This window comes from Orbicella faveolata, unplaced genomic scaffold (assembly GCF_042242905.1).
Source record: "Orbicella faveolata isolate gen_17 unplaced genomic scaffold, um_ofav_v1 contig_2, whole genome shotgun sequence".
In the NCBI taxonomy this organism is placed as follows: Eukaryota; Metazoa; Cnidaria; class Anthozoa; order Scleractinia; family Merulinidae; genus Orbicella; species Orbicella faveolata.
In genome coordinates, this window is record NW_028301547.1 from 13,021,707 (window position 1) to 13,047,500 (window position 25,794).

Here is a 25,794-nt window from a genome sequence, read left to right on the forward strand (position 1 = left end):
TTCAAAGGGAATAATAAACGCGCTAAAAAAAAGTATTACGTAAGTCATGGAATGGGCTAACGTTGCAGCTTTCACTTTCCCTCGGTGACAAATAAGATGGTGTTTACTTTGCAAGTTTATTTCAGCAGAAGCGAGGTCATTAATTTATTTGCAGTTTTGCTAGTATTTCTTGTGGTTCTAGGCAAATGAAGTAAATTCTTTGGCTGTTTCATCGCAGCGAGTTCATAGATCAAAAGGAAAATTAAATATTTGCAAGCCATTGGTATGGAAATAACCAACGTACTAAAGATAGCCGTGAATAACGTAATTCTTGAATTGTGACTCGTGTGACTACTTTGCTAGCCCTTTACTCACTGAAAAACCAATTAAATTTAATCATGACTTTTAATAGTGTTATTATTGTTGCGTTCCTATCGTTCATGCCCATACATATCCCGCAAAAAGTTCCAGATTAAGAACATTACGTCATCGGAGATTTCACAATAGACAATTTTACAGTTGTCTGCTCAGTGGCCTGGCCTTTGAATGGCAGCGAGGCTGGAGTTGACCTTGTTTTGATACAGACCTCACTGCTTTTGTCATGTAAATACACCTTGTTAGCATCGGAACAACTTGTTTTACACAACAAAAGCATTGAGGTCTGTATCGAAACAAGGTCAACTCTAGCCTCGCTGCCATACAAAGGCCAGGTCGCTGAGCAGACAACTGTAAAATGGTCTGTTGCTACGAGTACGACTGATGGTGCGATAATACAGTTTGTGTTGATAAAGTGATGTGGTGTTTACAGTAATCAATGAATCATCAAGGACTGCTCTGGAATGTGCACTGCATTGCCACTGTAGTGCTAAGAAAACAGTAAAATTTTAAAAGCGCGGTTATAAGATCTAAAAGATTTTCTTGTTTTTTGTCGGTGGCCAGACCCAAACTTCCTCTCGGCCAAATTTTGAGTCACGCAACGTGTGATGTTTATTCGCTAAAAGCTGTTAAAACATTAATACACGGACAATTTTACGGATATTGTTTTCTTTGTTGTGGGTAAAATATATCTTCGTTTGGTTTTATCGAAGCGTTGGATTCAAACGGAATAAATACGCTAAAAAAGGTATTACGTCAGCCATGGAATGCGTTGAAGTTGCAGCTTTCACTTTCGATAGGTGACAAATAAGATCGTGTTTACTTTGGAACTTTATTTCGCCAGAAGCGACGGTCATTAATTTATTTGCAATTTTGCGAGTATTTCTTGTAGTTTTACGCAAATGATGGAAATTCTTTGGCTGTTTCATCACAGCGAGGTCATAAATCGGAAGGAAAATTAAATATTTGCAAGCCAACAGAGAACTTGCCAGAACACGCAAGGATTATGTCATTGGTAGAGAAATAACCACCATGCTAAAGATAGCCGTGGATAACGCAATTCTTGAGTTATGTGACTCATGTGACTTCTTTGCTAGCCCTTTACTCAAGGGAAAAAACAATTAAATTTAATCGTGAGTTTTAAGAAAGAAAGCTGTTGTTAATTTAACTGATCTCAGGTCCTGACTTTCGCGGGAAAAAATTAAAAACCCAGGGCTCGTCAAATATTACATTTTTTCACCAGAAATTTAGCTCGGAACATATACATATTTATATTCGTTTGAATCGTCGATGAAATGACCTTTTCCGGATATTTTTTCCTTCGGGGTCAACAAAAACCTCCGATTACAAAATGACGCCGAACCCACACGTTGCAAAAAAATCTCTTAAAAAACCCACACTTCGAAGCGATATATCACTTTAGCGTTAATAGCTACCACACATCGGCACATGGTAAATCTATTCCTTAACAATCCAACTTTATCGTGTTAAAATTTCAGCGAAATCGAACAAAACTAGAATTAATTAGCATTTTTTTTGTGACCTCACTCCCCAGACTTGACCTAACAAAGGAAGCCACGGTCGGCCGTAGCAACCGAAAAACACGAACATAACAAAGCCGACGTTTCCGCCAAAAAAACTCCAGAATTATCGCCTGAGAGCTTAAACTTGAATGGGAACATCTTTTTCGAACTTTTTTCAACTGATTTAGACGAAAGAATGGCCTCGGCGGGCTACAAAAAAGACCAAGAGAAAAAACAGAACAAGACAGCAGAACAAGCCGACAGTATTTCACCGAGTGGCTTTCGGCACGAAAACGAAAATAAAGCTTACTTCTGGATAAATTCAACCTTAAGAGTGCCTGCCCGTAAAAACCAGACAAATTCTTAATTTCGCGGCAAGGGTCGAAAATTCGATTCCGCTCATATTCTTATGGTAGATAGGCTAGGGCATGACAAAAACTACTGGATAGTTTTTTTGGCAAAATATCCTTTTATTTCAAAGAAATATGCAAATTACCAAATTCCGTTAAAATCGTCATTTCACGCACCATTTTATTAAACAAGTTTGAGAGCCTCGGATGCAAAACCACATCATTCTTCCGTCTTTAAAACACTCAAATATTTTTGTGCAATGTTTAAATGTGTACTGGGTTGATTTTAGGGAATGTTGCGTTGTCTTTTTGGGTGCACAATAATTAAATTTCGAACACATGTATTTCATTCACTTAAAAGTACTTCGTGAATATAATTAATTTTCACCATGTGCGAAACCTTCAAATGGACCAAGCTTCTGGTGGTTGAATTGCAGAAGGATGGTCTACAGATTCCTGTAAAAATTTCTTTGGGCAAATGATTGTGAGCGACGCGAGAGCTTTTCAAAGTACGTCAAAAATGCAAATATTTGACCATCCGTCGTCAAATTTCAATTTACGGGTTAGACGTATATTTTAGCATGCGCCACATGACTTGACCTATGTTAAGTTGAAACAGACACAGAGCTGATAATTTCGAAATGTTCTAACCTTATTTGCTGTAAAAGGCAGATCCAAAGCCGATTTGACGTGTTTCTATCACCATTCGTCGCACATAAAGCAGAAGTTTGCTTTTGTTTACATAACGTCCGATGTACATCGCCAACTGTCAACTTATTTAACGGTCGAATACCATGAATCTGTGACCCTCGTTCGACACATATGATCACCACTGAATCTAAGTCAAAAACGGCTAAGTCATTTGTAGATAGTTGCTAGCTTTGCACTACACCAAAATATTACGTTTGATCATCATGGTTTGATGGCTTGAATCCTTGCTTGCAGCGGTTCCTTGTTCGTCACGCAATTCTGTCATCCCATTTTAGGGGGTAGGGGTGGGACAATTTCTATCCTGATACGTAAGGCTCCGTAAGGCTTGGAATCACTGGGAGCACGCAATCGTGTTGAGTAGGAAGAGATTAAATTAAGAAATGAAAAGAATGAATAATTTACCATTGCCTCTGTTGTTATCTTTTACTCGACCACCGCTACCTACATGCCCCTGCGTAATACTGTAACGCTAAACTCATACCTTGTAGGTCTTTTCGCGCTATGCAATTATTTTTGGTTTACATGTAATACAGTGTGCTACCCCCGGGGAAATGGGTGGCGACCGCTTAATGGGGCTAGCCGCTTAAATAGAGGTTGGTGTACCTTGAATATTTAATTTTTCACTATCGGGCTATAAATTTCTTGTTGAACATGGAGTCACTTCAATACAATCATGATAGACGTGTGTTTGAATCATCACTCGTCATGCACCTTCAATTTCAGACTCTTATCTGCCATCGCCCTTTCCAAAACAAAGTTCTTAAATTTTGGGTGGCCGCTTAATAGGGGTAAAGACAATAATGAAACCCTTATCGGAATGACCAAATGATGGCCGCGGAGGTAACTGGTCAATAGGTGTTTTATTTACAATATTTTACTGACGATAATTTTGGACTGTATTGACAACAGTCCTCTATTTTCTGTTACATACCAATGCCTCGCCACTAAGCAAACAACTGATACGCCAAACAAAATGGCATGGCCAGGGCTATTTACTCACGTAATTACTAATTAGATTTAGTCTGTTTTTCTCACGAATTAGACTCGTTGTGATTTCCTATTTTTATTTCAGCTAGTTCTTGCTTCATTAATCTATAACTTTTTTATGGCGATTTTCTTAAAATTCTAGTGAGTACAGGTACTAGCTTTATCAGCTGTTGTCTGAAACATCAGAACGTACAACAAACGTAATATGGACCGAGGCCACGTACACTATAGAATATGATTATATAAATATACACATATATTATTATATATATGAAAAAACAGAAGAACAATGATTAAATTGTTTCACTTATGCTGAGAGTACTCTATACAAAATAGATCAAAATGTGCAGCATATGCCGTGACAGCACTGCGTGACGAACAATAACGGCTGTAAGATTGGGCTGCGCCGACAGTCTTATCAGCAACGGTCAGCAATCGATCAAACGCAATATTTTGGCGCAGCGCAAAGCGAGCAACTATCTACAAATGTCTCAGCCGTTTTAGACTTTGATGCAGTGATGTTCATATGCGCAGAAAGATGGTCACGGATTCATAGTATTCGACCAATATTAGGTTGACAGTAGGCGATGTACATCGGACGTTAACCTTGTGAAAACAAAAGCGAACATATGCTTTATGTGCGACGAATGGTGGGAGATCGACTAGAAACACGTCAAATCGGCTTTGGACCTGCCTTTTACAGCAAATAAGGTTAGAACATTTCGAAATTATCAGCCCTGTGTCTATTTCAGCTTAACATAGGTCAAGTCATGTGGCGCATGCTAAAATATACGTCTAACCCGTAAATTGAAATTTGACGACGGATGGTCAAATATTTGCATTTTTGACGTACTTTGAAAAGCTCTCGCGTCGCTCACAATCATTTGCCCAAAGAAATTTTTACAGGAATCTGTAGACCATCCTTCTGCAATTCAACCACCAGAAGCTTGGTCCATTTGAAGGTTTCGCACATGGTGAAAATTAATTATATTCACGAAGTACTTTTAAGTGAATGAAATACATGTGTTCGAAATTTAATTATTGTGCACCCAAAAAGACAACGCAACATTCTCTAAAATCAACCCAGTACACATTTAAACATTGCACAAAAATATTTGAGTGTTTTAAAGACGGAAGAATGATGTGGTTTTGCATCCGAGGCTCTCAAACTTGTTTAATAAAATGGTGCGTGAAATGACGATTTTAACGGAATTTGGTAATTTGCATGTTTCTTTGAAATAAAAGGATATTTTGCCAAAAAAACTATCCAGGAGTTTTTGTCATGCCCTAGCCTATCTACCATAAGAATATGAGCGAAATCGAATTTTCGATCCTTGCCGAGTTATTTTCCATTTTTATGGACAGGGACTCTTAAAAGTCAGCAACTGGTCCCAAATTTCTTTCTGTATCCTTACAAATGTCCTGACTTCCATCTCCGAAAGATTTTGCCCCAATTTTGGGCAAATAAACATTTCTGCAAGGGCGACCGTCATTACGGTGGCTTGCATACTTAGTTAGCTAACTTGACAAAATTCTCCCGAGGGGGGGATATGACGGAAAGAGCAGAAAAATGGCCTGTAATTGGCTAATGATGAGATCCTCCCCCTGTCCAAATTTGGTTAGAATCAAAAGTAACGCCAATTTTCTGTCACGTTTTCAATTTGTGGCCATTGGAGTGACCAAATCGATACATCGGTCGGGATAGAGTTTTATTATTAAATTATATGACTTGTGTGACTACTTTGCTAGCCCTTTACTCGTGGAAAACACCAATTAAATTTAATCATGACTTTTTAAGAAGAAAGCTGTTGTTAATAGTGTGATTGTCGTGTCGTTCATATCGTTCATGCCCATACATATCCCGAAGAAAGTTCTAGACTAGTAATAGTGGACACTAAAACTGCCCCCGCTGTTTTGAACTTTGTGATGTTTATATATATTATTTCAGGAGCAAATTCGATGAAAACAAATCTTGAACTAACTGTAGATTTCATCTTCAGTTGATTTGTTGGAGATTTGCAGTGTTACAAATTAACCTGCCGGGCTGTGTACGAACATTTGCAACATACAGTGGCCAAGAACAAACGTCAAAACCAAATTTTTTTAACCCAGAATGTGTCACGTAAGTTAAAAAAATTCTGTCGTTGAACGTCAGATCTTTTTCACATGTCTGACAATAAGAATCAAATGCCCGCTGTGTTGCAAACAGACTGGCCTCCTCAAAATTTAAGTTTCCAAAAGTTTTTTCTTCGAATATCTGACTAAGACAGGCATTGCAATCTCTAGCTTGAAATGAACTACAATTTTCTGTAAGATGCAACCAAACAGGTTCACGAATGCGTGACAGAGATTTCATGTTGTAGTTGCTCTCACGACATTGTGATAGGTTATTGAACAACAATTGAAGGAATTCGCTTCGAATAGATAGTTTTGCCAAAAATGGAAGAAATGAATATCTTGTAATTTCCAAAAAACAATCAACGGCACAAGAATAAACTCCAGGTTTTTCAAAAAGTGAATTCATAAAATGGGTAACCATTCTGAAATTTTCTCACCTCTACACAATGAATGGCAAATGCTTGGGATCGCTTTCTGTCAATTCTCTCTCAATATTTCTCTATAAAGATGTATCTGTAAGAATTAAAGCACTGTAATTTAACAAAAATTATGAACAAATGTACACCTTATGAAACGATAAAGTACTTGATCAAATATTTTTCTCAGAGTCTGTTACAGGTAAGATGTAAGCGAGATTTCTCACCTTTTCCCTTGAAATCACTACAATCAGCAGAATTCTTTGGCTTCTCTATCTCGTTTTTCTACCAACAAATGGTATAAATATGAGTAAACGGCAATACAAAATGGCCTTTTTCAGGCACAGAACTGACTTCGTCCTTTTACATGTAACTGCATGTTATTTTGTTCTAAACCTCAACTGTTTTGAACCTCGAGCGAGCGTTGATCGATCGATCGATCGTCGTTCGTTCGATCGTCGTTCGTTGACTGAGTCTTTCAGTCACTGGAAGTGATTTGTGTCTGACAAATCGTAGTTGGAAGTGATTTGTGTCTTACAAATCGTAGTTGGAACTGATTCGTGTCTGACAAATGAGTCTTCCAGTCGCTATCGATTGTGTGGCTGAAATTCGTGTGACTGCGAGTCACTGCAAATAAAATCTGTGCAATAGTACTTTTACATCTGTCCTCCCAATCTTGCAAAGCCTCTTGCAAAAGTCTTACTGAAAACCGAAAAGATTCTACTTCGCAAATAATAACAAATAAGATGTCAAATACTGCTTACCTCCACAGACCATGTGCTTCGTGTTGACAATTCAATACCGCAAAGGTCTCGCAAGTATTTACATTGAATCAAAGCGTTCTGGCTATCAACCAATTATATCATGCGCCAGCAGTAACGTCGTAAATCTTATGGCCATCAGCCAATGAAATCAACCATCGAGAGTGACGTCTTGGTTCCTCCAACGTCATCAACTCCCAGAACCTCAAGCGGGCTCAAAAGCTTGAGACGTCATCAACTCCCGAGACTATTTGCGGTCTCATTTTAGCCAACTCGAGATTTCGTCCGATAATATCGACTGTATATTCATACTGTAAGTACTTCTTCTATTTACGCGCGGACTGCGGGGGCAATTAAGACCATTACGTCATCGGAGATTTGTCAACGGCTACCACTGATGGTGCAATAATAGTTTGTGTTGATCAAGTAATGTGATGTCTACAGTAAGAAAAGAATCATCAATGACTGCTTTGGAATGTGCACTGCGTTCCGACGGTAGTGCTAAGCAAACAGTTAAATTTTAAAAGCGCGGTTATAAGATCTAACAGATCTTCTTGCTGTGGATTGTGCTTTATGCAATATCGGATAAATTTGCGCTCACCGGCAAACTGATAATACGAACACATCGTCTATACATACAACTTTAGATCTACAGGCAAGTTGCACACGTGATAGGTCAAGGGTCGACATTAAATCTGCGTATTGGTGAGCGCTGTTGAATTCGATTGAATGAGCACTGTCCGAGCAGTGCACGAGCACTGAAATATCTAAACTAAACTTATCTGTGAATTAAAATAAACTGTATTGGTGGAAGTCTGGATCCGCTACTCAATTTCTCTTGGGACATCTATCACAATATTCTTTCACATTGTTTTATTTCATTAGTCTCACTGCCGGTCATTTCGAAAAGTAAACAAAAGGGAGAAAGGTGAATTGCATTATTCAGTTTAAAGAGGAACAATTGAACAAAGGGAACAAGTATGCTTGCGATGCGACCGATCACTTGGACTCTCAAAACCTACTTACAATACAGCTACTTCTCACACAGGTTGTACCTTACTTTTACTTTTAATTAAGTTTAACCATCAGCCTGTATGTTAATGTTTCTTGGATCAATTTTAGAAATAGCACGTACACGTCATCGCTTCTGCATGCATTGCATGCCGGTTATTCAAAAAAGATGCAATAAACTCATTTAAGGTGGCCGAACGCAGTATTGATACCTGTTTGAATCTCCTTTTTCTCTAAAACCCTTGATCCTTTGGTCGCCAAAAATGGCAACACTCAAGTTAACAACACAAACTTCCGATTTTTGATAGCTAGACTAACGTATGTGCCGTTGCCATGGCAACATGAATAAATATAAACAGGCCTTTAAAATCGTTTTTGTTTGTTTGCAGATAATCTAGTCGTTAGATTTTCTTTTTCATTTGCATGCAACAAGATTGTAACAATGCTTACAAGTTAGCACTATTTTGATGATAGTTTAACAAAGGGATCTTCAATTATCACTTGTAGAAGCTTAACTGGAATATCTAGAATCGCCTCTGCCGATTTTCAATTTTTTTTCCATATTCCAGTTACTTGTTTTCTAAATTACTGTTAGTGCGCACACTTTCTGCGCATCACGTAAGGCATGGTTTAAGCGCCACGCGCGCTGGGGTTGACATTAGGGACTTTACGAACCAGAACGCGACGCCGCCTGAAACGTCACTGGAAGTAATTTGCTCACAAAGTGCTTCATTACGCATCGTTAGCGCTGAACTGCAACGCGTCTTCGTCACGTTCAGAGCACGAGGTTTGCACTTGCAGCGTTTCCAGAAAACGTGAGTAGTTTCTGCTGAATTTGACTTAGAATTCAATGTACTTTTTCTACCTTATAGGCAAAGCTGCTTTCCTAAGTTCGTGAAAATGTTATTTATTGTAAAAAATACTAAAAAAACCATTTTAACTTGCCTTTTACTGTAGGTCAATGGTTCACCGCTGTGATGAATGGACAACACGCAGACCCGCCGAGTTCGATACCAAAGTCGAAAACTTGCAAGGAAGTCTAATTTTTGTTTACTGGAAGAATCAATTTCCCGTCCTGCTAAACTAAAAGATTAAAGTAAGTTTAAACTTTATGTTTATGTTCTTTATTGAAACCAAACTAAAACAGATTGCTTTTTTTTCCACGCAGTAATGTGATGTACTGGACAAGCAAGCACGATGTCCTGTTATGCAGAGAGATTGTTTCCGAGAATCCGTACAAAACAAGAAAGGGTTCATCGCAAAAAAGCGAAATGTGGGATAAAATAGCCAACAGTGTGAATACCTGTTCCAAGCCTGTCTTTGCTGTGGATAAAAGGTCCGTTCGGGATCATGTGGGTATTTTAATTGACCGAATCAAAAAGAAATTGAGAGCTGAGGAAAGGAGCCCGGGCATCGCGCCGCCCGAGCCCACAGAGCTTGAAATCTTAGTGGAAGAAATTGTGGTGCTCGAAGAAACAGCTGATGCAGAAATGAAAGAGGACGACGAAAGTGAGAAAGGAAAGGCTGAAAAAGAGAAGGCTAACCTATGAAGGCCACAGATATGAGACTTAAAGCACTTGAGAAAGTGTCAGAGACGATGAAGAGACATTCAGGCGAAAATGATCAGGAAAAAGTACAGAGAAGAGACCGGAGAAGTGGCAGCGAGACCATGTTATTCCTGTCCAAAAAAAGCGGAAAAAGACCAGGAACTTAAACTTGAGGAACGCAAGCTGAAAAAAGAGGAACACGATTTGGAAGCAAAACGTCTACAGGCGAGAATTGACTAGCAACGCCAGTTTCAGCAACAACAAAGTGAAATGATGCGGCTGATGCAAGAACAACAACAAAAGCAGCAGCAGCAACTGTTGGCATCACAGCAACTGATGTTGAGGCAGCAAGAAGACCAAACTAAAGCGGTGATGAGTTTGTTGGACGAACTTGTAAACAAATAGCCACCTAATTCACTTTTAAGTATTGCTGATATAAGTGTTGCTGGTATAACTGTCGTTTGATTTCGAACTGTGCAATCACAAATCAGTTTGTATATTTTATTAACTTTAGTCCTTGCTTTGACAAGAGTCACGACCAACGTTTTCTGTCAGCGATCAATGTTTGTATTTTAACAGTGGCACCGCATTTTTCTTGTACCGAGGAGCCGCTTTTCGTTATTTTCTTTAATTATTGTTACCTCAATGGATGGCAGACTCGTTACAGTAAAATTGCTTTTTACATTTTTGAGATATTAGAAATATTTTCTGCTAGAACAGTTGAATAATTTGTTTGAAAATTTGTATTCTGTTGCGTAAACTGCAGTATAAAAAAAAGCAAGTAGTGATACTGTATGCATGCGAAAACAGATTTTAAAAATCTCCCTAGGATAAAAAGTTATGGGGTTAACAGTACTCTTCGCTAAAATCAATGTAACTATTAAGATACAATCAAGTTGTATTTTAAAAAATTGTGCGTCTGTCCCAAGGCTGTGGTCCTTAATAACTAAGATGCACAGCAACAATGAAATGATCTGAAATTGGGGAGGTAACATTCTGCAATCTAGTCAAAAGAGAATTACGAACAAGTAAGTAGCTGAATGCTGTTATATCCAAAGGTCATGAATTTGGGTCTCAATGTATTGCATTTGTCTTCAGAAACCTAATTGAAATAGTCCTGGATTTGGGGTGGATCTATTCCAAAAAACTTCGAAGTACTTGATTGATAAAGGCAATTGTGGGCGTTTCTTAAGAGCGCACACACAATGTACATTTTGCCAACAGGACTTAAGGACGGTGTCTACTAAATACAAAGGTTTTTGCGCCACGTTAGGACCACGCGGAAAAAGTACATCTTTGCAAGGGCTATTGGAATCCACAAAGAAAACTGGGGATAGCCACGCATTTTTTGGAGATAATTAGCCTTGAATTTCAACAAAAGTGCTGACATCAGCATTTTTCTGACAAAAGAAGAAAAAGATATTTCTTGACAGATTTCCTTAGAATTCGCCTTTACACACAGAAAAGCAAACACATTTATAAAGATCTTAAAACTGCATGATAAATGGCGAGATAAAAACCATCTTTGATATATTTGCAATAACAAAATCGTTGCAACAGCGCTTTTAGCGTCTCTGACAGCCTTCCTCGGGTTCAGCTAAAATACAGTCTAAACAACTTTTGCTCACAACCACAAACTAATCACGTGTTGAATAGGCTTGCCACATCCATTTCATAACATAAAATGTAGCGGTAACCACACGTTTTTTAAAGTTATCTTTTTTGAAAACTTTTACGGTGCCCGTTACATATTTTTCCTGTCACCTCCCCAGTAGGTAAAACAATTACGCATCTCGCACTTGTTTTGCGCGCGCACTACGCCATCTGCAGGTACATGTTTACAGCTGGATTTCAGGATAATTTTCAACAGATAACAGCTAGTTTTTCAGGTGGAAGACGTTATCAGTTAATGGTTAGCGATATGCTATTATTCTGGTATTCCTGGTTTAAGTACACGTTCATTAAAATTGATTTGGTCTCAGTAAGAAAATTTTGCTTTCATTTTAGTCGTGTACGTAGTTGATTGCGTCACTGTTCACCCTAGCGCGCGCGTGGCGCTTAAACCATGCCTTGCGTGATGCGCAGAACGTGTGCACAATAACAAAAGGAGGCACCGTCCTTAAGCCGATTTTGAACTTTTTCTTGAAATCCAGGAATGCGAAGTAGTTCACAATGTCCCCAAATAGCCATTCTACCGAAACTCTGACTTGGCTCATGGCCTTGTTGAACTGTTGTTCTGCTGGTGTCAAATTAGCGCCTTTGAAGGGCCCATGTAAATGGACACGCAAAGGGTACGCAGGGTGGCCATAAAAGAATAAGGGTGTCCCATCCGGTGCAAACGAGTACTGCGATAATTCTTGCAGAAGTCTTGAGTCGACTAGCATACCACTATCGTGTCTCTTGCCCTCGACTGTACCAAACAGACTTGCTAAAAGCCCATTTGGCGCAACTACGGACTGAAACTTTATACCATGCACCCTTTTGTGTCCGTTATAGAGAATTCTGGCTTGATCTGGCTTACATAAGGGTCTCACTGTTCCATCTATGAAACCCCAACAGTTTTCGAGTGGAGCTCCTTCATTACGTATAGCGGCAGCAAAATGACGGATAAAGTTTCTGGAACGTGGCCATGGCTGATTTAAATGTGCCAGTAGGTGGCTATATTAATCGAATACATAGTACGTTATTCAGTTTGTAATCATGGAAAGTTGTGGAACTGGTCTCCCGAATCGAGCAACCATATCTGCAAATCGACACGGGTATGCAAAGCGCTTCAACAACATACTCAAAGCCTCCATTCCGTCCACAAGAACGCCATTGGGGCATTTCGTTATGCCTGGAATATCAAGAAATTCTCCGAGTAAAACAATATCGTTCTTATAAAAGCGAAACCCAGCCTTACACTCATCATCTGTCATAGAATCAAGATCGAAGCGACCATACTTCCAATAAGGAAATTCGAGATTTTCAGAGGAATTTAAATCGTACAACAGAGCAAACTCTGTCTCATCAATGCTTCCATCTTGATAGGCAAACATTAAAGCTTCCCTTGCCTCTCTAAAATGGTTTTTGTTACCATTTACCATGCAGTTTTAAGATCTTTATAAATGTGTTTGCTTTTCTGCTTGTAAAGGCGAATTCGAAGGAAATCTGTGAAGAAATATCCTTCCTTTCTTTCTGTCAGCATTTTTGTTGAGATTCAAGGCTAATTATCTCGAAAAAATGCGTGGCTACCCCAATTTTTCTTTGTGGATTCCAATAGCCCTTGCCAATGTCTACTTTTCCCACGTACCTGCCGCAAAAACCTTTTTATTTCGTAAGCACCGTCTTTAACTTTTAAACAAGCATGGTTACCCCTATATTTTATACTAAAAATGGAAGTGGCAAGTTTCTAGTTGCGAGGAAAAGACTACAGAGGAGAGCTGCATACCAAAAGTGTTTTTTTGTTACCATCTGCCATGTAGTTTAGTAAAGATCTTTGTGAATGTGTTTGCATTTCTGTGTGTAAAGGTGAATTCTAAGGAAACCTGTGAAAAAATATCTATTCCTACCAATTTTTAACTTCAAATTCTAATTTTAAAACCGGGAGCCTGTTCGCAGGCTATAGGGCTTTGTGAATTAGTGCCTTAGCGAACAGCAGCCCCCTAAACTATCCCAATAGTGCACTCTGCACTATAAAGAGGAAAGTAGGTTAATATTTCGGGATTCAGGTACACCCTTCTGGCTCCAAGTTTTGTTTGGAATTGTCATAATTTACACGACGATATGTCAAGCTACGACGCAGTTTCCTGTGTATTTCGACTAGCCTCGTTAAAGTAGAGTGTAGTGAAGATTCCATCGCTGGAAGAAACATAATCAAGACGTGGAGGAGGTTGAATCACCTGGAACAGGGCGCTTATACATACAGATATACATATAAGCGCCCTGAACTGTTCTCTCTCCTCCCGTCTCGGCTCAACCCCTATATCGTGCGTGGAAAGGAGAGTTCAGGGACTGGACTTTATAAGGACAATCTTGACGAAAGATGGTCATTAGCATATTTCTGAAGCAAAGGATTCTCCTAACGCCAGTTTTTAATGTAACCTTTATTCTTACATCTGTCTACGATTTATTTCTACAACCACGTCCCACATTCCTAACTGGCCTTTCCGCTAGTAACGGTCTTCAACCCGGAACAGCAAACTCTAATTATTCCGCTTCTAAACTTGTAAGGTTTTCAAGACAAGTTCTGCCCCTGGCTAACGGTCACGAATGTCCCAATTATTTCTTTTCGCCCACTGCATCTTTCTCTGCACTTACTCCAAAGTTCTGATAAAGTCTGTTTTGCCTGGAACCTCTGAGTTTCTTGAGGTCTCTACTGTACTGTACTTCACGTAACAGTGTTTTATGCTGTTCTTCTAGTTCTTGGCGATGTTCGTGGAGAGCTCGTGTTCGTCTGATGAGCTGTAACAGCTCTTTACGCAATAACCGGTTTTCGTCTTTTATTCTGCGCGTGTGTTCGTCCAAGCACTGTTTCGCTTCCTAAGAAAACAACAACACCAAAAATGTCTTGAACAAACCACTGTTTAGTAACCTAGCGGTTAAGATTTTGATTAGACACAACAAAAACTACTAGGTACACCCAAACCACACCATCTACTCTTGATGAGTCAGTAACCGTGATTACTCGATCAAACTTTTTTAACGGCGGATTCTCCCTTGACCAGGCTCAAATCGCGGAGAGCAACAAAAAAAAATGCCCGTAGCTAGTACGTGTAGAAGGACTTGTAGATGAAGCCTAGCCAACATCGTACATCAGTGAAAGAGAATTGCCGGCGAACTTAGCCATTCAAATTCCCCACACATACCTGGGAGGCTTGTTGAGCCATCTCCTGTATCTTTGTGTCTGACTCCTTTTGATAACTTCTTTTCTCTCGTAGGAATTGTGATTTAAGTTTCTGAATTGCTTCGGAGTGCTTTCCTCTCATGGTGTGAACATCCTGCTCAAGACGGGCAATCTCTGCCTTCTGATCACTTTGAAGAGTCTGTGAGGACAGTAAGATACATCAATTTACATGTTGTCTTCAAGGAACAAGGTAATTCATAGACTTCTCTGAGATATTGGAACATACAGTAAGATAACATAATCAGTAAAATTGGTAAAATTCATCACTTACCACTGTTTTCACTGCTACTCAAAACACTCCTTGTAATAGACTTCCGTCAATCAAACAGTGATACCTTTTCTGGGGTCAATTCAATAAATAAATTACACTTGTAGCTTTTACACGTGTAATTTACACGTCTAAAGTCCGGCTTGTAAATACAAGGATTCAATAAAAGTATTTTCTACACTGAAATTTACACGTGTATCGCGACTCAGGATACAAGTGTAAATTACAATATTGTAGACTTACAATTGTAAAATCCGCTTGGATGCACGTGTGTTTTTAAAAATGCAAATTTAAAATCTCTGCTGCCCTTTCAAAATCTGCGGGCCTATTTAAAATTCCAAAAGGTAGATGAACGCGTCCACAGGAAGACGAAACTTCCCTCCAAATTCCCTTGGATTTTCGATGTCAAAAAGCCGTCTTTCTTCAAAATTCCTAGGTTGGCCGATAATTTGACGTCTCAGGAGCTCGTCGAGTTCCTCTTCACTAGAAGACGACATGTTTTGACTCTCCAATGTCCGTTTCGCATGTCGTACTCAATGTTTACAAGTGCATCCGACTTGTATTTCGCACTTGTAATTTACAAGTTGGACTCTTGTAAAAATACAAGTCGGACTCTTGATTCTTAGGCCCGTTCCAAACGCCGCTCCATTCATGCGCCGAACCTAACTGATGGGTTAAGTACGGCAGAAGAGCGGCGTTTGAATCAGTTTGGTTCGGCAGGTTAGGTTTGGTGCGGCAAACAACATTAAATTCGGCAGGTTCTGTCGCACTATGCGACGTTGGAGCGGCAGCTGATTCATACAGCGTTCTCCTCATGTGTCGAACCTAATGCATAAATTACTGTAATGTATTTTTCATATAACAGGACTCGTGATTGGCTCAAAATTGAGTGGCATGACCAATCATGCATGAAGCTCGAAGTTGTCGCTAAAAATAAAGACGACAAAATATGCCTTCGATTTATGAGAAACGGGACTGTATAAGCGAGTTTCTTTAGCGCAAATTCATTTTTTTGCTTTTTCTTCGTGATAATAGCCCAGCTTATGAGATTTCCCTTTAACAAGTCGAATTAACCGGGAAAAAACCTGTCTAAATACAAACACTGAACCTTGAGTTTGAATTTGCTTGCCTAAATATTGCTATAACAGCGAAATGTTAGCCACAGCTTTTCTATTTGTACAGAGTTCTTGAATTCAGAACGCATAATTTCTCGTCGAAAATTGTTACCACCGGCTTCCCGAATTAAGTTCGACGCACGTACGCCGTCTGAACCAGCCGTCGCTCCAAAGTCGCTCTAAAGTCGAACTTAATCAAGTTTGGTTCGGCATGAGTGGAGCGGCGTTTGGACCGGGCCTTATTATCTTTTACACGTGTAGCGCTACACCTGTAGTTATAACTCGGACACTTGTAACCTAGACTTGTAACGATTTTTATATTTTTTTTTTATTAAACTCGTTTTCGTCTGCGCTTGTAAATACGATGGTCCGACTTAACAAGTGTAAAAGTTTAATTAAATTGACCCCTGGAATACTGGCGTGTCGAAGCTGCTTCACACTCACGGCGAAAATGTCGGTGATGGCGAACTCTGTAGCAAGTTTGAATGCCAACAGCAGAGAGAGCTATAATTTATTGTTGGTTGAGCCCAATCTTGAGTTTTTGTCGGTGGAAGGACTCAGGGGGAATTAGAAATCTGTCTGCGTCTTACGGCTGTTTATCTCCTCTTTGCGCACACCTATTGACAATCATTCTTTTTATAAGTTTTTAAAATAAGATTTAGACTTTACTTCTCAAAGAAGCTTTTAATTACGCTATCTTAACTAGATCACAATGGTACAACTGGGTGCGTCTTTGTTTTATAGAATTTATTTCTTTAACTTTTATAACGAGGTTGCCTATTTACCGAGTTAGGATTTCGAGTTGGATTTCGAGTTGGATTTCGAGTTGGATTTTCGAGTTGGATTTTCGAGTTGGATTTTCGAGTTAGATTTTTTGGCGGGATTTTTTTGACGGGATTTCCAATAAATTTTTAGTGGTTTGATGATTTAAATGGTGGACAGGCGAAACACGACTCCTATCGGTCAAGATAGAGCTAGCCAATGGCGTAATGTACTTTTCGATCCTTATTTGTTTGAAGCTCGACCTCGTTATTTTTTGCTTTTTTTTAACGGCATTTTTTTCTAGATTTCTAGGCACTCGATGGCTAATCAGTGACATCAGTGTAAAATGGGGTTGACAAGCCTACACGACTCCTACGGTTAGTGACATTTGTACATTTGCCGTTCTCTGTTCGGTCAATCGACCTTTTTGTTGCTTCACTCGTGTTTATGAAGGGCACTTCATGTTGTGTTATAAGGAGGAATTTTACGTAGAGTTGAGCCGTAAGACCGTGCTATAGCAAAAGTTTTAGAGGTCATAGGTCTGCATGATTTCCGCTCTTATCTGCATGTCGCTTCGTCGCGTTTGACACCCCTGTAATTTGCCATGTGTTTATGCCTTTTTTAGGCTCATTGATATTGCAAGATATGTTTTTAAGTCTCCATGTGTTTACTTGCGAGGAACAAAATATGAATTTTACTTACGTGCATTCTATATTGTGACGCCGGGCCGGCTGTGATTAAAACTGTTTGCAAGTATAGTGGGTAGATTCTTATCACGGATATTATATCATTTGTCCTTGTACGTTTTTCTTCTGAGACGCCGTAGCTTTACTTCGAGAAAGCTATACGTTTATCCAGAAACATTCTTTTGTTCCTTGCAACTATCTGAGCGAGCTTATGTTTCCCGAGCTCGATATATAGGTTTATTCCTCCTTTTGGTCCTTCTGGCACCACGTGATTCAAATGTAGCTGTTTACGCGCAATAGAAAGGCAAAACACTAACCCCACCCCTACAGGAATTCTTTTGTTGGCTGAATTGGACTGGAAATCTACGAGACGGTTTACGGACAAACTCGCCGATTCGTTGCAGCTGGATTACTAGTAAAAAAAACCGACTCTACATCCTTACTCGAAAATCCAACTCGAAATCCTAACTCGGAAGTTAGTTTGTCTCTTTTATAACGATATTGTAATTTTAAGTAGTGGCGTTCGAGAGAAATGTCTGTCTGTCTATCTCTCTATCTATTTATGGACACCAAGTTGGCCCCTCCAAAAAACTATTCAGGGGCGAATGACGTCATATCCATGTTCGTCAAAGTGCATTCGAGTGTTGTTGAATATTGCGGACTTTCGAGTGTTGAGGCAGCTTGTTGCGGGCTTTCGAGTGTCGAGACAGCTTATTGTGCACTGTAGCGGATAAATTGAGTATTTAACGTTTGAAGTTAGAGTTCGTGGCATTTAAAAACCTTGCAGACATGTCTTCATGAAATGTGTAAGACTTTTTGTTCGAACAGAAAGCTGCAGTTAGGCTGCGTGTTATCCTTTTCTCTTCGACTAAAAACCAACACTACTTTCTGCTGAATAAATCAAAGGAGGAATTGTGTAGTTTCACTTCGGTGGCCTAGATTTCTGTGCGCAAAATATGTCAGTAACAAACCCAAGGAAAGTGTTTACATAAGAAAAGAGTTCAACTCCCACAGGATTGCTATGGTACACCAACATGTCCGTGTGCCGTTTCATAGGAAGTGAAAATGCTGTATAGCTGTTCCCCGTGGGAAAAACTATATTTCATTGGCTGTAGTTTGATTGCATTGGTTAATTAGTTCCAGTTGCGACAGATAGCTCAGTCTTTATTCGGTCGAATATTGTTTGGATTCAGCGGAAAGGTACTCTGAAGGCAAGATCCATAAAAGTGAGCCTGAACCAAGGAACGGCAATGTAAATACTGTCTACTTTTATTAATCAGGGGAAATATTCGAATCAGACTAGGAACGTTTTAGTACCGGATTGATTTTGCCGTATACACAAAAGTGGACGAATCCGAAACAAAAACTCCCCGGTTTGGTCGTGTCTCCGGAGATTTTGAATCCGGAATTTAAAGTGGAAACTTTGAATCCGAAAACTTTTGAATCCAGAGAGTTTTGTCGTGTAAATGATTTTTTCTCGAATCAGGATATTTTTCCCCCTGCGATATTTTGAGTTTACGGTAGAACGAAAATGGTGGATTACATGATCCAGTCGTAGTCGAGTACATGCCATTAGAGACAGCGCGTCACCCAAGCCGAATATGAACTGGACACGAAAAATATTTGGCAGAGGAAAACTGGATTCTATACAAGGGACGCCTTTCGTTATTTGAGTTCTATGGCTGTTCCGAGAACGCGGAGTATGGAGTCTAAAAAGAAAAAAAATCAAAAAAGAAATCAAAAAAGAAATTAAAAAAATTAAATAAAAGAATTTAAAAGTGAATTAAAAGAATAATTAAATACATAAATAAACTAGAAATAGAAATTTAAGAAATAAAAATAATTATTAAAAAATTCACACCGAGGTGGACTGTTCATATCGTATATATTTTATTCAGTCCACATGGTATATTCAACTCGCGATTTTCATAATTAACAGTTCACTTTTGACCATATCTGGAAAATGTGAGAAATTACACCTTTGGTTTCCTTGGAAAGCCGTGTTGCCTCGACACAAACTCAAGCTTTTCTTTCCAAAACTGCCCGTGTGAATTAACCCTTGAACCATTCAACAACTTCTCAACTGCGCGTCCTGAAGTTCTCGCAATTTGATTGACGAAATTCAAACTAAAACCTTGAAAATTTTTTCAGCGCTGAAAAATAGTAAGATAAAAAAAATGTGCATTGACAAATAAAGAAACAAATAAATACACAGGTAAAGCTGCACTTTGAGAAAACAAATTCTAACAAAATATTTTACCAAAAAAGCCATTTTAACTGGCAGCACCACTTGTCTCGCCAATTCCACGTGCAACTGCGGCCATGTATTTTTTTCTGTTGGAATTTAATATCTTCTCCGATCGAAAATTACTGATTTCAATTTGGAAATGAAGTAAGGTTAGTACACACTACATGAAGGCTTTCAACGCAAAAAAAGAAAAAGACTCCTAAAAGATGCTATTCACGCCGTGAAAATGATTTGGGTCTGAAAATAATTGAAACACGGGGAACTAGGAATAAGTTAAGCCTCTTCCAGGCGTTCAGTTAGGCCCTCTTTACACAACCCCGGTTTGCTTTTTACCCCGGGGAAGAAAGAATTGAGAAATGGGGAACGGGGAATCTCTAAAAGAAAGAACCTCTAAACGGGGGAATCTATAAAAGGGGGAATCTCTAAAAGGGGGAATCTCTAAAAGGATGAATCTCTAAAAGAGGGAATCTCTAAAAGGGGGAATCTCTAAAAGGGGGAATCTCTAAAAGGGGAAATCTCTAAAAAAGAGAATCTCTAAAAGGGGAAATCTCTAAAGGCGGGAATCTCTAAATGGGGGAATCTCTAAAAGGATGAATCTCTAAAAGGGGGAATCTCTAAAAGAGGGAATCTCTAAAAGAGAGAATCTCTAAAAGGGGGAATCTCTAAAGGGGGGAATCTCTAAACAGGGGAATCTCTAAAAGGATGAATCTCTAAAAGAGGGAATCTCTAAAAGGGGGAATCTCTAAAAGGGGAAATCTCTAAAAGAGAGAATCTCTAAAAGGGGGAATCTCTAAAGGGGGGAATCTCTAAAAGGGGGAGTCTTTAAAAGGGGGAATCTCTAAACGGGGGAATCTCTAAAAGGATGAATCTCTAAAAGAGGGAATCTCCAAAAGGGGGAATCTCTAAAAGAGAGAATCTCTAAAGGGGGGAATCTCTAAAAGGGGGAGTCTTTAAAAGGGGGAATCTCTAAAAGGGGGAATCTCTAAAAGGATGAATCTCTAAAAGAGGGAATCTCTAAAAGGGGGAATCTCTAAAAGGGGGAATCTCTAAAAGGGGGAATCTCTAAAAGGGGAAATCTCTAAAAAAGAGAATCTCTAAAAGGGGGAATCTCTAAAGGCGGGAATCTCTAAATGGGGGAATCTCTAAAAGGATGAATCTCTAAAAGGGGGAATCTCTAAAAGAGGGAATCTCTAAAAGAGAGAATCTCTAAAAGGGGGAATCTCTAAAGGGGGGAATCTCTAAACAGGGGAATCTCTAAAAGGATGAATCTCTAAAAGAGGGAATCTCTAAAAGGGGGAATCTCTAAAAGGGGAAATCTCTAAAAGAGAGAATCTCTAAAAGGGGGAATCTCTAAAGGGGGGAATCTCTAAAAGGGGGAGTCTTTAAAAGGGGGAATCTCTAAATAGGGAATCTCTAAACGGGGGAATCTCTAAAAGGATGAATCTCTAAAAGAGGGAATCTCTAAAAGGGGGAATCTCTAAAAGAGGGAATCTCTAAAAGGGGGAATCTCTAAAAAAGGGATCTCTAAAAGAGGGAATCTCTAAAAGGGGGAATCTCTAAAAGGGGGAATCTCTAAAAGAGGGGATCTCTAAAAGGGGGAATCTCTAAAAGAGGGGATCTCTAAAAGAGGGAATCTCTAAAAGGAGGAATCTCTAATAGGGGGAATCTTTAAAAGCGGGAATATTTAAAATGGGGAATCTTTAAAAGCGGGAATCTTTAAAAGCGGGAATCCTTAAAAGCTGGAATTTTTAAAAGCAGGAATTTTTAAAAGCGGGAATTACTAAATGCGGGAATCATCAAAAGCAGAAATCACTAAAAGCGGGAATCATTAAAACGGAGAATCTTTAAAAGTGGGAATCTTTAAAATGAGAAATTTTCAATGCTTATGGCCTGCGAACATGCTCTCAAGTGGGAAATTTACGAAACGAAATTGGAACGCTCGGCTCGGCTTCCCTTCGCCCGCCAAATATTTCTTTTCGTCCGTTCCACATGCTCTCGCTAGAATGCCTGTTCGCAGGATAAAATACCTTTCAATAAATGTTTTTAAAATCAGGTAAAGTTATTAGTAGTTATTACTGCCTCTGACATTGCGCAAATTAGCCATTTTACAGAAAATGTCACAGGAACGCGCAAAGGTCAATACGGGATTGTTATTCACTGACCAACAAATGTTAACCCACATTTTATCTGGAATTGTTCTTTGTGATGTCGCAACAAGATCGGTTGTCATCGTTCACTGTGCTAAAACATACCTGGTGAAGTGTTCAATTTCAATTGTTGAGAGCCCTAGGTTGTTGAACTTTTTGATTTTGCCGATATGTACTGAAGCTTATTACAGCGTCAGTTTACAGACATACAGATTATCTTCCATTAAGGAAATTTCAAACTCCATAACAATAATTTTCTAGTTCCAAAAAAATTGAATGGCGGGCGACCTGGGAAACCATATGAATGCATGAATCGCCAACTACTCGTGGGAGTTTTGATTCAAGGCGTTGCGTCGGTGGTAAGGAGAATTTAGAGTTTCATGCCAGTTTTTCACAATACTTCCTAGAGAAATTCCTTTGTCCTAGTTAGAGATTTTGGCAGGAATTTGCTCAGTATAATCAGTAATTCCTTGTTAATCTAGACCGCTCTTTGCGCCACGCCATCAGGTGGAGAGGAATTTAAAGTTCCTCTGCCATTTACTTTTCGAAAGAAAAAGGTTGCTAAGTTCCAAGGTCTTCCACATTTTAAGTGGGATGACCTCGGCACACAAGGGGTTGGTACATTTCGCTGACCCCTAGTCCATGGACTACCCCGATGGACCTGGTCCATGGACTACTTGGATGGACTACCCATGGACTACCCTGAAATCTGTGGCAAACATAAATTTAACAAATCTAGAACCCGAACAAAAGATGTGATCGATCGACAAACACAATTACGCGCCTGCTAGCTACACTCATTTGGCCAGGGGGAAGAAATACAAGATGGTGGTGTATGGGTGTATGGAGTTATGTGAATGTCGTCTTATTATGTAGGTCACAAAAGGAAAACTCGCTCAAATCCAATATTTTGTGACAAAGGTCCAGATGTTAAGGTAGGAAACGTTTGAGGATTAAATCACAACTGTTCTGATCTGATTTTGTTCGGGATCGTTGAATCTGTTAAATCGCAAGTGTTCCGTACTGTGTTTGTCGATTGATTGCATCTTTTGTTCGGGTTCTAGCTTTGTTAAATTTATGTTCGCCACAAATTTCAGGGTGGTCCATTTAGGGTAGTCCATGGACTAGGGGTCAGCGAAATGTACCGACCCGCCCACGAGATGTTATCGGACAAGGTTCATTTGGTGCCGTATTAAGAACTAAATATTCCCAGAACGCTCACGAATCAGTGGACGTCGCAGTGAAGAAACTGCTCTCGTCTTCTACGGACTTTGTTGAAGCTTTTGCCAAAGAGGCCACGTTGTTGTCACAGCTACACCACGAAAACATCGTCCAATTCAAAGCTGTTTGCCAGGATCCCATGGCAATCATGCTAGAGTACGTGTATTTCGATATTGAAGTTTTCGGCGGTGAAGGAAAGCTGAGCTCGTTAAACGAGTTAATGTACCTTGCCGACAGCCAAGACAATGGAATAGAGGGCACATTTATGGATACGATTGCCGCTGATGTTGCAGGAGGACTGCTCTACTTGCACGAAAATGGAATAGCGCACAGGGACTTGAAACCGGCAAATGTGTTGGTTAGCAATCACCACTGCCGTGCGGAGACGGATCGATATAAGATAGCTTATGCTTGGAAACATGAGCCTGTGATATGTAAGCTCACTGATTTTGGCAAAAGCCGATCGCTAGATATCCAAACGAGATCTGTACGTCACTCCAGAAATCGAAGAATATAGATAGAACCTTTAAGGCTTAGAACATAGGCACATATCGTTGTCAGGTTTGTTAGTTTTGTTCTGTTGTTTTGGAGTGCTTGACAAAATCCTGCTTTCTGGTTTAATTTACGATAAAGGCAGATATTGTTCAGTCGCCATCAATTTGTAGGAGCTGAGAAAACACTAGGAAAACACTAAGAATACATTGTTATGAAAATTTGTTATTTACCTTTGTGGTTTAGAATAAATTAAATTATCGTTTTGTCTACAGGAAAAACTGGTGAGACAATCTCAGTTAGTGCAGAGTGTAATTTACGGCTCTGATGCAATAGTCCTCACCCCTGCTGTTCTCTCCCTTGGTAGTCAACTAGGCCATTTTCCCCTTTGCAGAATATGAGCGGACAAAAACTTGATAAGACAATCTTAGCCGTGTGTATGTTTCATGTTTGTGTTTTGCCCAAAAATAACTTACAATTACCGTTTGTCAAGACGGTATTAAATTTATTGTGGTATTTTATCTTGAGTTTCGTTCATTTTGTAGCAATAATTTTCACGCTGTTTGTAATTTGATACTTTTGCTTCCCTCGGCAATGTATGCAACAAGATACCTTTGTTTCCACGAAAATATAAGAAAGATGTGTATTTTTTTAACTTACTGCTGGAGATAAATGGAATATAAAAGTTAAATGTCTACTGAAAAGTCAAAGAGGAACGATTGTGTTTTATTCAAAACGTAAATTTTCAATTCACCGATAGACAAGAATTAATCTAATTGTCAAATAGTCATGTCGAATCACGGAATAGTGCGTTCTAATTCTGTTGTCAGCCGAGTTGGTGTAAACAATAAAACCACATCAAACTAATACACAGTGCTAGCGAGTAACACAACTGAGGAGCGTTTCAACGAGAAGTATTGAAGGTAGAGATCTTTACTTGACCGAAATTATATCCCACATAAGTGAGCGAGTCGCCTCATCGACTGATGAAATTAATTGGAGGTTTCAGTAAGTGTCACGGAGTCTGCGGCAATAACAACGAAGTTTCTTTTGTCCCGAATTTACTAGTTTTACATGTAACTAACGCAGGAAAGTTTCAGCTGAATATGATCTTCGGGCTCTCTTTCATAGAAGAGGAAACAAACAAGCTGCTAAGGAGAAGCAATATGTTCCCATTCTCTATTTCAATCCTGGCAAACACACAATAGTTATAAAACAACAGTCGAAATTTCTTGAATCTAGCTAGCGAAGATTTCAGAAGATACGCAGTCACAGTAACGTTCTTTGTACTAAAAAAGGAGAACTGACGTTGCCTGAAATATAACTGTTATCCCCAGCCAAACGAGAGTGTGATATCACTCATTACAAAAAAAAAACTGTGCATCTGAACTCGAGAACGGTGTTTATCACACTAGCAATGCTAGAACACGTGCGTCTTGTATGTTATGAAATGTATCTTTCACCCAACATATAGTTGACTTTGACGCTATCTAATCTGCGCGTGCGTTTGGAGCAAATTGCTTCTGTTCTTGAGAGAATGGCACCACAAGGATAGCATGAGATTTGCAAAACCATATATATATTTTTGTCATATTACCAATAAAGGCAACGTAAGCATGAAGCGTTTTGCGTAATGCACTCGGCTACCTTCCGTACCCAACTCCCATTCCGCAAAGCTAATTGATTAATTGAAATTAATTAATTACACAAACATTAAAGTTTACACCTTATGGCGTTAGTGCTTAGTGTTAGGCTTTTACACAAGTTGCTCGGATATCTCTCAAAAGTTGCCCCAAAAATTTGCAAAAGTTGCCCAAAAGTTGCTCATTTCACGAAAAAGTTGCTCAAAAGTTGCTTTTTATCAACTCAAGAAAATCAGTTTCTACTACTGATGAAAGTAAATCTTTGCACATCTATACGAGTTATTTACTTATTTATATATTCCTTTCTACTCGCTGACATTTCGATACCTACAGAGATGATATTTTAGTCTCTCCACCTGTGTATCTTATTCTACATCAGTTTATAGGAGTCTGTTTTAAATATCGGTTATTCACCTTCAAGAAAAATCATGCTATTTAACATTCAGTGATGTTAACAAACAAAACAATATTTGAAAATATCTACAAATTTGATGCCTGTCATATTCGCATTTGTGTTCACTATGATGAATCACTGGATCTTCTTTCTCT

At 39.2% G+C, this 25,794-nt stretch overlaps 4 protein-coding genes across 4 annotated transcripts in view; 1 reads left to right on the plus strand and 3 right to left on the minus strand.

Moving 5' to 3' along the window:
- Window positions 1-8,794: 8,794 nt before the first annotated feature.
- LOC149112024 (uncharacterized) lies at window positions 8,795-13,833 on the minus strand. The gene is given in 2 exon segments (XM_089288735.1): window positions 8,795-11,018; window positions 11,893-13,833. Coding segments are annotated over 2 exon segments (1,110 nt in total). The 5' UTR covers window positions 12,865-13,833; the 3' UTR covers window positions 8,795-10,880.
- An 11-nt stretch (window positions 13,834-13,844) lies between these two features.
- LOC110054493 (coiled-coil domain-containing protein 166-like) overlaps window positions 13,845-25,794 on the minus strand; it is a 78,250-nt gene continuing 66,300 nt past the window's right edge. Inside the window, exons 6-7 of the mRNA XM_089289658.1 lie at window positions 14,626-14,802; window positions 13,845-14,299 (exon numbers count right to left, since the gene is read on the minus strand). Coding sequence (XP_089145784.1) covers window positions 14,039-14,299; window positions 14,626-14,802 — 438 coding nt within the window. The 3' untranslated portion in view covers window positions 13,845-14,038. The remainder of the gene's footprint in view (window positions 14,300-14,625; window positions 14,803-25,794) is intronic.
- Window positions 21,712-25,794, minus strand: part of LOC149112025 (uncharacterized) — a 7,834-nt gene continuing 3,751 nt past the window's right edge. Inside the window, exon 1 of the mRNA XM_089289656.1 lies at window positions 21,712-25,794. This exon is cut by the window's right edge and continues 3,751 nt beyond it. Within this exon, the coding sequence (XP_089145782.1) occupies window positions 25,775-25,794 (20 nt within the window). The 3' untranslated portion in view covers window positions 21,712-25,774.
- Window positions 22,198-23,627, plus strand: LOC149112026 (cyclin-dependent kinase 2 homolog). The gene is made up of 4 exons (XM_089288776.1): window positions 22,198-22,248; window positions 22,372-22,507; window positions 22,766-22,824; window positions 23,001-23,627. Exons 1-4 carry the CDS (start codon window positions 22,198-22,200, stop codon window positions 23,625-23,627), a joined length of 873 nt encoding a protein of 290 aa, XP_089144902.1.